The sequence below is a fragment of the Oncorhynchus kisutch genome, linkage group LG21 (assembly GCF_002021735.2).
Source record: "Oncorhynchus kisutch isolate 150728-3 linkage group LG21, Okis_V2, whole genome shotgun sequence".
In the NCBI taxonomy this organism is placed as follows: Eukaryota; Metazoa; Chordata; class Actinopteri; order Salmoniformes; family Salmonidae; genus Oncorhynchus; species Oncorhynchus kisutch.
The window spans coordinates 37,595,581-37,608,023 of record NC_034194.2 but is presented as its reverse complement, the minus strand read 5'-3'; the positions used below and the strand labels follow the sequence as shown (position 1 = coordinate 37,608,023).

The 12,443-nt window shown below is 43.2% G+C and overlaps 1 protein-coding gene across 2 annotated transcripts in view; it reads right to left on the bottom strand.

Moving 5' to 3' along the window:
* The window catches only part of LOC109866469 (serine palmitoyltransferase 2-like), a 43,508-nt gene that overhangs the window by 24,585 nt on the left and 6,480 nt on the right, over positions 1–12,443 (bottom strand). For both annotated transcript variants that reach the window (XM_020455156.2, XM_031800432.1), the window contains exons 2-5: positions 12,231–12,434; positions 10,267–10,421; positions 4,882–5,030; positions 4,079–4,203 (exon numbers count right to left, since the gene is read on the bottom strand). In XM_020455156.2, coding sequence (XP_020310745.1) covers positions 4,079–4,203; positions 4,882–5,030; positions 10,267–10,421; positions 12,231–12,434 — 633 coding nt within the window. The remainder of the gene's footprint in view (positions 1–4,078; positions 4,204–4,881; positions 5,031–10,266; positions 10,422–12,230; positions 12,435–12,443) is intronic.

Below are 12,443 nucleotides of genomic sequence, written 5' to 3'. Positions count from 1 at the left end.
AGTCATGAAGAGGAAAAAACAACACCTCTTCCCCCTCATGAGGCTGAACAGATTCAGCATGGGCCCTCAGATCCTCACAAAGTTCTACAGCTGTTCCACTGAGAGCGTCTTGACCGGCTGCATCACTGGCTAGTATGGCAACTGCCTGTCCTCCAATCACAAGCCACTACAGAGGATAGTGCATAGTACAGGTTGACACAGGAGTTCAAATCCATACCTGTCCAGTCTTTCCTGATCACACAACGGGTCTATAACCTCGGAACATTCCTGATCACACAACAGTTCTATAACCCCGGAACATTCCTGATCACACAACAGTTCTATAACCCCGGAACATTCCTGTCCAGTCTTTCCTGATCACACAACAGGTCTATAACCTCGGAACATTCCTGATCACACAACAGTTCTATAACCCCGGAACATTCCTGATCACACAACAGTTCTATAACCCCGGAACATTCCTGTCCAGTCTTTCCTGATCACACAACAGGTCTATAACCCCGGAACATTCCTGTCCAGTCTTTCCTGATCACACAACAGGTCTATAACCCCGGAACATTCCTGTCCAGTCTTTCCTGATCACACAACAGGTCTATAACCCCGGAACATTCCTGTCCAGTCTTTCCTGATCACACAACAGGTCTATACCCCCGGAACATTCCTGATCACACAACAGGTCTATACCCCCGGAACATTCCTGTCCCTTCCAGATAAAAATAATCACTCCGGCCCTGTGCTCATTTTTGCACGCAGAAATATGTAGACATTGTGTTTGATTAGGAAGTATTGAAAATAATTTCAGAAATGCAAAATGCGACAGTGATATGTGGTCGTCTTACCTATATCTTAGTTAAATGCACTGACTGTAGGCCTACGTCTCTGTAATGTAGATTAGTTAAGGCTGAAAGATGAGGACAGACACCCCCAACAGGACTGTCTGCTCAGCACTGCAGAAATCTGCAGCCTACAGCAGAGCACACATTAACAGATCATAAAACCTGAGTGGCAGGACTGCATAAGTCAATCTATGTTCATTTCCCTCCTCACCTCAGACAGCAGGGCTTTAGTTAAATAAACAAACTACTGGGCCTGATGGTAAAGTTGTTAGGAAGCAGAACACCGATGATGCTTCAGGCTGCTTGTCACTCTCTCTGGTTGGCAGCCTATTTAACAAGCCGTGTTCTGGTTCCTTTCCTGTTACAGACGACTCCATCAAATGTAGATAAAACTAATTAACTAATGTTAATGATGGGTCCTTGGCTACAACGTTTCAACTCCTCTACTGAAGGCTTCCTCATTTAGCCTACTGATGGAGGTTGGTATCTGAGGTAGCCAAGTGGAGAGAGGCGCGAGAGTGAGCTGATGGAAGGGGTCAGGAATCCCGTGGGACCCCCTGTACATACTCCCTGTATACAGCCATGTTATATTATATACTCCCTGTATACAGCCATGTTATATTATATACAGCCATGTTATATTATATACAGCCATGTTATATTACATACTCCCTGTAAAACAGCCATGTTATATTATATACTCCCTGTAAAACAGCCATGTTATATTTACTCCCTGTAAAACAGCCATGTTATATTATATACTCCCTGTAAAACAGCCATGTTATATTATATACTCCCTGTATACAGCCATGTTATATTATATACTCCCTGTAAAACAGCCATGTTATATTATATACTCCCTGTAAAACAGCCATGTTATATTTACTCCCTGTAAAACAGCCATGTTATATTATATACTCCCTGTAAAACAGCCATGTTATATTATATACTCCCTGTATACAGCCATGTTATATTATATACTCCCTGTAAAACAGCCATGTTATATTATATACTCCCTGTAAAACAGCCATGTTATATTATATACTCCCTGTAAAACAGCCATGTTATATTATATACTCCCTGTAAAACAGCCATGTTATATTATATACTCCCTGTAAAACAGCCATGTTATATTATATACTCCCTGTATACAGCCATGTTATATTATATACTCCCTGTAAAACAGCCATGTTATATTATATACTCCCTGTAAAACAGCCATGTTATATTATATACTCCCTGTAAAACAGCCATGTTATATTATATACTCCCTGTAAAACAGCCATGTTATATTATATACTCCCTGTAAAACAGCCATGTTATATTATATACTCCCTGTATACAGCCATGTTATATTATATACTCCCTGTAAAACAGCCATGTTATATTATATACTCCCTGTAAAACAGCCATGTTATATTATATACTCCCTGTAAAACAGCCATGTTATATTCTATACTCCCTGTAAAACAGCCATGTTATATTATATACTCCCTGTAAAACAGCCATGTTATATTCTATTCTACCTGTAAAACAGCCATGTTATATTATATACTCCCTGTAAAACAGCCATGTTATATTCTATTCTACCTGTAAAACAGCCATGTTATATTATATACTCCCTGTAAAACAGCCATGTTATATTATATACTCCCTGTAAAACAGCCATGTTATATTCTATTCTACCTGTAAAACAGCCATGTTATATTCTATTCTCCCTGTAAAACAGCCATGTTATATTATATACTCCCTGTAAAACAGCCATGTTATATTATATACTCCCTGTATACAGCCATGTTATATTATATACTCCCTGTAAAACAGCCATGTTATATTCTATACTCCCTGTAAAACAGCCATGTTATATTATATACTCCCTGTAAAACAGCCATGTTATATTCTATACTCCCTGTAAAACAGCCATGTTATATTATATACTCCCTGTAAAACAGCCATGTTATATTATATACTCCCTGTAAAACAGCCATGTTATATTATATACTCCCTGTAAAACAGCCATGTTATATTCTATACTCCCTGTAAAACAGCCATGTTATATTCTATTCTACCTGTAAAACAGCCATGTTATATTCTATACTCCCTGTAAAACAGCCATGTTATATTATATACTCCCTGTAAAACAGCCATGTTATATTCTATACTCCCTGTAAAACAGCCATGTTATATTATATACAGCCATGTTATATTATATACTCCCTGTAAAACAGCCATGTTATATTATATACTCCCTGTATACAGCCATGTTATATTATATACTCCCTGTAAAACAGCCATGTTATATTATATACTCCCTGTATACAGCCATGTTATATTATATACTCCCTGTAAAACAGCCATGTTATATTATATACTCCCTGTAAAACAGCCATGTTATATTCTATACTCCCTGTAAAACAGCCATGTTATATTATATACAGCCATGTTATATTATATACAGCCATGTTATATTATATACTCCCTGTAAAACAGCCATGTTATATTATATACTCCCTGTAAAACAGCCATGTTATATTCTATACTCCCTGTATACAGCCATGTTATATTATATACTCCCTGTAAAACAGCCATGTTATATTCTATACTCCCTGTATACAGCCATGTTATATTATATACTCCCTGTAAAACAGCCATGTTATATTCTATACTCCCTGTAAAACAGCCATGTTATATTCTATTCTACCTGTAAAACAGCCATGTTATATTATATTCTACCTGTAAAACAGCCATGTTATATTCTATACTCCCTGTAAAACAGCCATGTTATATTATATACTCCCTGTAAAACAGCCATGTTATATTCTATACTCCCTGTAAAACAGCCATGTTATATTATATACTCCCTGTAAAACAGACATGTTATATTATATTCTCCCTGTAAAACAGCCATGTTATATTATATACTCCCTGTAAAACAGACATGTTATATTATATACTCCCTGTAAAACAGCCATGTTATATTATATACTCCCTGTAAAACAGCCATGTTATATTCTATTCTACCTGTAAAACAGCCATGTTATATTCTATTCTACCTGTAAAACAGACATGTTATATGAACTTAATATTTGTATTCGTTATTCACTGTGTATTTATTGCTTGCGTCACTATTTCTCTGTTTTAATGAATCTCTAAATATACATTGTTAGATAAGGACGCGTAGGTAACCATTTACCTGTTGTTTACGAAGCATGTGAGAAATAAATATATATTTTTATCCCTACCTTTCCAGCCAGAGCCGGAATGTTCATGGAGTTGGTAGCGAAGCCCATCCCAAAGGCCATAGATGACTCCACCCCCAGGAACCTAGCAACCAGCTGTTCCAACTCCTCATGGATGTCCAGGTTACCTGGACACAGCAGGAACAGAAAGATGGAAACAAAAGGGATGTCTTACTTTAACAAGTGTTCATGTCAACATAAAGTGTGCATGACATCAATACAGATGTACTAAAACTCACTAGGATCCAGCTCAGTTACAGTGATGCTCTAAAATCAACATCACTATTCATTTTTAACTGCATACAACAACACAAAGATGCACTACCTCAGAACAACGGCTTGCTGCACATAAAGGCCTGACATAAACCACGCATGGAGGACGACTTGACTAGAATGTTAACGTCCAACATGTCGTTCTACTGTGTCATTGTGGGGTACATGACAACAGAGGACTTTTGATTCCTTGTTTCCTTTAAAAATGGCAAAACTACTGAAGTAGATGGCACAACCAAGCCCAACAACAGAATGAGTGGGTCAGTTTGTCCCCAGAAGGTTGTCTGCAGTGGATATTTTACCAATGTTGTGTATCAGCGCTTCCTTCTAAATAACATTAGCCATTTAGAAGATACGTTTATCCATGCGACTTAACAGTCACGCGTGCATACATTTTAGGTACTGGTGGTCCCGGGAATCGAACCCACTATCCTGCCGTTGTAAGCAACATGCTCTACTTGCGGTCCACAGAGTGGTTTAAAAACAAAACGGCCCTCGTTCCCAACAAGAAGGTGATTATATCCATGTCTTACCCATCTCATAGCGGGTGCTACCCACTCCAATGCCATAGTGGTGGGTGGACTCTGTGGCAGCGTCGGCACACCTCCCAGTGTTCTCAGCAAAGCCCAGGTAGTTATATGAACCCATGTTGATCACGTCTTTCACCAGCTTGCCTGTGTGTCTGGATAGAAAGACAACTCTGACGAGACAGAACTAATGTTGTGTTGGAGGAGGTCTGATCTTACATTGTCCTGTATTTAAAAACCTTCTTATAACGCTAAACACACCAAACCAAGGCTTCTGTTTTTTTTGGTTTTATACTGTACTTGTGAGTGTTGACAAGCAGCAAGAGTATCTATCGAGTTGACAATAACATCAGGTTTAGTTTTTAACTTGTTCTTGACGGGTTCCCTAACACTTGCATGCAGTTGTGACAACAGCATATCATGCCTAGCAAAGAGTGAATGAGGTTCACCATTACCACACAACGATACGTGACAGATATTGTCTGTTGGTTTCTACACATCATGTTTGTCCCCAGATAGACTTTCCTCTCTTATCATTGTAAGCAGGGCAATGACCTGTAGGTGATAGAGGGGGCATGAAAGACCCTTCCATGACATTTGGGGGGGGCAGCGTAGTCTAGTGGTTAGAGCGTTGGACTAGAAACTGAAAGGTTGCAAGTTCGAATCCCTGAGCTGACATGGTACAAATCTGTCATACTGCCCCTGAACAAGGCATTTAACCCACTGTTCCCAGGCCGTCATTGAAAATAAGAGTTTGTTCTTAACTGACTTGCCTAGTTAAATAAAAAAATAAAAACATGGCTAGTTCTCACACAGACCCATCTACTCCCTGTAAAAGCCATGGCTAGTTCTCACACAGACCCATCTACTCCCTGTAAAAGCCATGGCTAGTTCTCACACAGACCCATCTACTCCCTGTAAAAGCCATGGCTAGTTCTCACACAGACCCATCTACTCCCTGTAAAAGCCATGGCTAGTTCTCACACAGACCCATCTGCTCCCTGTAAAAGCCATGGCTAGTTCTCACACAGACCCATCTACTCCCTGTAAAAGCCATGGCTAGTTCTCACACAGACCCATCTACTCCCTGTAAAAGCCATGGCTAGTTCTCACACAGACCCATCTACTCCCTGTAAAAGCCATGGCTAGTTCTCACACAGACCCATCTACTCCCTGTAAAAGCCATGGCTAGTTCTCACACAGACCCATCTACTCCCTGTAAAAGCCATGGCTAGTTCTCACACAGACCCATCTACTCCCTGTAAAAGCCATGGCTAGTTCTCACACAGACCCATCTACTCCCTGTAAAAGCCATGGCTAGTTCTCACACAGACCCATCTACTCCCTGTAAAAGCCATGGCTAGTTCTCACACAGACCCATCTACTCCCTGTAAAAGCCATGGCTAGTTCTCACACAGACCCATCTACTCCCTGTAAAAGCCATGGCTAGTTCTCACACAGACCCATCTACTCCCTGTAAAAGCCAGGTCCAGTTCTCACACAGACCCATCTACTCCCTGTAAAAGCCATGGCTAGTTCTCACACAGACCCATCTACTCCCTGTAAAAGCCATGGCTAGTTCTCACACAGACCCATCTACTCCCTGTAAAAGCCATGGCTAGTTCTCACACAGACCCATCTACTCCCTGTAAAAGCCATGGCTAGTTCTCACACAGACCCATCTACTCCCTGTAAAAGCCATGGCTAGTTCTCACACAGACCCATCTACTCCCTGTAAAAGCCATGGCTAGTTCTCACACAGACCCATCTACTCCCTGTAAAAGCCATGGCTAGTTCTCACACAGACCCATCTACTCCCTGTAAAAGCCATGGCTAGTTCTCACACAGACCCATCTACTCCCTGTAAAAGCCATGGCTAGTTCTCACACAGACCCATCTACTCCCTGTAAAAGCCATGGCTAGTTCTCACACAGACCCATCTACTCCCTGTAAAAGCCATGGCTAGTTCTCACACAGACCCATCTACTCCCTGTAAAAGCCATGGCTAGTTCTCACACAGACCCATCTACTCCCTGTAAAAGCCATGGCTAGTTCTCACACAGACCCATCTACTCCCTGTAAAAGCCATGGCTAGTTCTCACACAGACCCATCTACTCCCTGTAAAAGCCATGGCTAGTTCTCACACAGACCCATCTACTCCCTGTAAAAGCCATGGCTAGTTCTCACACAGACCCATCTACTCCCTGTAAAAGCCATGGCTAGTTCTCACACAGACCCATCTACTCCCTGTAAAAGCCATGGCTAGTTCTCACACAGACCCATCTACTCCCTGTAAAAGCCATGGCTAGTTCTCACACAGACCCATCTACTCCCTGTAAAAGCCATGGCTAGTTCTCACACAGACCCATCTACTCCCTGTAAAAGCCATGGCTAGTTCTCACACAGACCCATCTACTCCCTGTAAAAGCCATGGCTAGTTCTCACAAAGACCCATCTACTCCCTGTAAAAGCCATGGCTAGTTCTCACACAGACCCATCTACTCCCTGTAAAAGCCATGGCTAGTTCTCACACAGACCCATCTACTCCCTGTAAAAGCCATGGCTAGTTCTCACACAGACCCATCTACTCCCTGTAAAAGCCATGGCTAGTTCTCACACAGACCCATCTACTCCCTGTAAAAGCCAGGTCCAGTTCTCACACAGACCCATCTACTCCCTGTAAAAGCCATGGCTAGTTCTCACACAGACCCATCTACTCCCTGTAAAAGCCATGGCTAGTTCTCACACAGACCCATCTGCTCCCTGTAAAAGCCATGGCTAGTTCTCACACAGACCCATCTACTCCCTGTAAAAGCCATGGCTAGTTCTCACACAGACCCATCTACTCCCTGTAAAAGCCATGGCTAGTTCTCACACAGACCCATCTGCTCCCTGTAAAAGCCAGGTCCAGTTCTCACACAGACCCATCTACTCCCTGTAAAAGCCATGGCTAGTTCTCACACAGACCCATCTACTCCCTGTAAAAGCCATGGCTAGTTCTCACACAGACCCATCTACTCCCTGTAAAAGCCATGGCTAGTTCTCACACAGACCCATCTACTCCCTGTAAAAGCCATGGCTAGTTCTCACACAGACCCATCTACTCCCTGTAAAAGCCATGGCTAGTTCTCACACAGACCCATCTACTCCCTGTAAAAGCCATGGCTAGTTCTCACACAGACCCATCTACTCCCTGTAAAAGCCATGGCTAGTTCTCACACAGACCCATCTACTCCCTGTAAAAGCCATGGCTAGTTCTCACACAGACCCATCTGCTCCCTGTAAAAGCCATGGCTAGTTCTCACACAGACCCATCTACTCCCTGTAAAAGCCATGGCTAGTTCTCACACAGACCCATCTACTCCCTGTAAAAGCCATGGCTAGTTCTCACACAGACCCATCTACTCCCTGTAAAAGCCATGGCTAGTTCTCACACAGACCCATCTACTCCCTGTAAAAGCCATGGCTAGTTCTCACACAGACCCATCTACTCCCTGTAAAAGCCATGGCTAGTTCTCACACAGACCCATCTACTCCCTGTAAAAGCCATGGCTAGTTCTCACACAGACCCATCTACTCCCTGTAAAAGCCATGGCTAGTTCTCACACAGACCCATCTACTCCCTGTAAAAGCCATGGCTAGTTCTCACACAGACCCATCTACTCCCTGTAAAAGCCATGGCTAGTTCTCACACAGACCCATCTGCTCCCTGTAAAAGCCATGGCTAGTTCTCACACAGACCCATCTACTCCCTGTAAAAGCCATGGCTAGTTCTCACACAGACCCATCTACTCCCTGTAAAAGCCATGGCTAGTTCTCACACAGACCCATCTACTCCCTGTAAAAGCCATGGCTAGTTCTCACACAGACCCATCTACTCCCTGTAAAAGCCATGGCTAGTTCTCACACAGACCCATCTACTCCCTGTAAAAGCCATGGCTAGTTCTCACACAGACCCATCTACTCCCTGTAAAAGCCATGGCTAGTTCTCACACAGACCCATCTACTCCCTGTAAAAGCCATGGCTAGTTCTCACACAGACCCATCTACTCCCTGTAAAAGCCATGGCTAGTTCTCACACAGACCCATCTACTCCCTGTAAAAGCCATGGCTAGTTCTCACACAGACCCATCTACTCCCTGTAAAAGCCATGGCTAGTTCTCACACAGACCCATCTACTCCCTGTAAAAGCCATGGCTAGTTCTCACACAGACCCATCTACTCCCTGTAAAAGCCATGGCTAGTTCTCACACAGACCCATCTACTCCCTGTAAAAGCCATGGCTAGTTCTCACACAGACCCATCTACTCCCTGTAAAAGCCATGGCTAGTTCTCACACAGACCCATCTACTCCCTGTAAAAGCCATGGCTAGTTCTCACACAGACCCATCTACTCCCTGTAAAAGCCATGGCTAGTTCTCACACAGACCCATCTACTCCCTGTAAAAGCCATGGCTAGTTCTCACACAGACCCATCTACTCCCTGTAAAAGCCATGGCTAGTTCTCACACAGACCCATCTACTCCCTGTAAAAGCCATGGCTAGTTCTCACACAGACCCATCTACTCCCTGTAAAAGCCAGGTCCAGTTCTCACACAGACCCATCTACTCCCTGTAAAAGCCAGGTCCAGTTCTCACACAGACCCATCTACTCCCTGTAAAAGCCATGGCTAGTTCTCACACAGACCCATCTACTCCCTGTAAAAGCCATGGCTAGTTCTCACATAGACCCATCTGCTCCCTGTAAAAGCCATGGCTAGTAACTCACACAGACCCATCTACTCCATGTAAAAGCCAGGTCCAGTTCTCACACAGACCCATCTACTCCGTGTAAAAGCCAGGTCCAGTTCTCACACAGACCCATCTACTCCCTGTAAAAGCCAGGTCCAGTTCTCACACAGACCCATCTACTCCCTGTAAAAGCCAGGTCCAGTTCTCACACAGACCCATCTACTCCCTGTAAAAGCCAGGTCCAGTTCTCACACAGACCCATCTACTCCCTGTAAAAGCCAGGTCCAGTTCTCACACAGACCCATCTACTCCCTGTAAAAGCCAGGTCCAGTTCTCACACAGACCCATCTACTCCCTGTAAAAGCCAGGTCCAGTTCTCACACAGACCGATCTACTCCCTGTAAAAGCCAGGTCCAGTTCTCACACAGACCCATCTACTCCCTGTAAAAGCCATGGCTAGTTCTCACACAGACCCATCTACTCCCTGTAAAAGCCAGGTCCAGTTCTCACACAGACCGATCTACTCCCTGTAAAAGCCAGGTCCAGTTCTCACACAGACCCATCTACTCCCTGTAAAAGCCAGGTCCAGAGTGTACAGTAGCAAATACAACCAAATACAAACTCTAACAGAGTTATTATGGTTGGGATGGGCCACTCACTGGAAGGTCCAGTTGTAGTCTTTGGAGGCCCTCTCCAACAGGTCCATCTTGGCTCCTGGAACACTGCAGATCGGCCTGTTCCAGTTGTCACGGATACGCATGTATAGATTCCGGGTGTAGAAGTTCTCAAAGTCCTGGTACAGTGGAACAAAGTCCTAGAAAAACACAGAGACAGACAGAGTCAGTCATTGTTGGAATCAATACCACGGTCTGAATTTATGCAAACACACAAGCTTTCAAAGAAATCGTTTGACCTAACTGTTCAAAAGCATTTGGTGTGCACTAGCTATTGCCAGAAAGAGTGTTTATAGACAAACGCACATTTCTCACAGGAATAGGTGCGTCTCTTTTACAGCTTCAGGACAACTGGTTTGGCACAGCGGTTGCACTGAACATTGAGGTTTACAGAAAACAGGTTTTGTAGTGGAATGTGAATGGAGAAATCACTTTCACACCTTCCCATGTTACACGCCTGTATTGTTCAGGCATATTTCACTCCCTATTCACACAGCACCAGAGTAAATATTAGCACTGTAACAGCCTACATCATAAAACTGTTTTAGAGAGGGGTTTTAGAGGGGCGTTTTAGAGGGGCGTTTTAAAGCAGAAGCAATGAATGAATGGCAAAGGAGGTAGGTAGACAGAGGTTGCCCCTAACCAGTAACCACTGACACAGGGTCAGTTATTTCTCCAAACCCTTAACTTCTTGGTGACAGGGGGCAGTATTTTCACGTCCGGATGAAATATATGCCCAAATTCGACTGCCTGCTACTCATCCCCAGAAAGATAAGATATTAGTAGATTTGGATAGAAACCACTCTGAAGTTTCTAAAACTGTTTGAATCTTGTCTGTGAGTACAACAGAACTTATTTAGCAGGCGAAACTCCGAGGACAAACCATTCTGATTTCATTTTTTTTGAGGTCACTCTCTTTTCAATGGTTTTTCATTGGGAATCCAGATTTCTAAGGGACCTACTTGCAGTTCCTATCGCTTTCAATGGATGTAAACAGTCTTTAGAAATTGGTTGAGGTTATTCCTTTGTGTAATGAAGAGGTACAGCCATCTTGAACAAGGGTCACTTGAAGTGTACTGTTAGATAGAGGCGCGTGACCAGAAAGCTAGCTACAGTTTGTTTTCCTCCTGTATTGAACACAGATCATCCCATCTTCAATTTGATTGATTATTTACGTAAAAAAATACCTTTGTATTACAAAAGTAGTTTGAAATGTTTTGGCAAAGTTTACAGGTAACTTTTGAGATATTTTGTAGTCACGTTGAGCAAGTTGGAACCAGTGTTTTTCTGGATCAAGTGGATCAAATGGACATTTTGGATAGACACCGACGGAACTATTCGAACAAAATGACCATTTGTGATCTTTATGGGACATATTGGAGTGCCAACAAAAGAAGCTCGTCAAAGGTAAAGGCATGAATTATATTTTTATTTCTGCGTTTTGTGTCGCGCCTGCAGGGTTGAAATAGGGTTTATCTTTGTTTAGGAAGGTGCTATCCTCAGATAATAGCATCGTTTGCTTTCGCCGAAAAGCCTTTCTGAAATCTGACATGTTGGCTGGATTCATAACAAGTGTAGCTTTAATTTGCTATCTTGCATGTGTGATTTAATGAAAGTTAGATTTTTATAATCATTTATTTGAATTTGGCACTCTGCACTTCCCCTGGCTTTTGGCCAGGTGTGACGCTAGCATCCCAGAGAGGTTAATGGTTCAAAAATAATAATTCAGGGGCGGGGTAATCCGATTCAGGGGCGGGGTAATCCGATTCAGGGGCGGGGTAATCCAATTCAGGGGCGGGGTAATCCAATTCAGGGGCGGGGTAATCCAATTCAGGGGCGGGGTAATCCAATTCTAGATCTGTCAGCGAGAACAAACACCCATCCAAGACAGGAGCTAAACAGAAAAAAAGTGAATAGCCTCCAAAGAAAAAGTAATCTACATCTCTTACCTTCTGCTCTTCCCTTTCTCTGGCTACATGGCACTTCTCCATGCCCCAGTGCCGGAGGAAGTCCCGCAGGTACCCGAAGATGGTGAGGATCCCATAGCCCATGTATGTGAGAACCGCCACAAGCAGAGGAGTCTCCTCAAACTGCTCCACAAACACTTTGTTGTACAGGCTGGCGTTGGTTGTTCTGGAGACAACATGGTTGTTCTGGAGAAG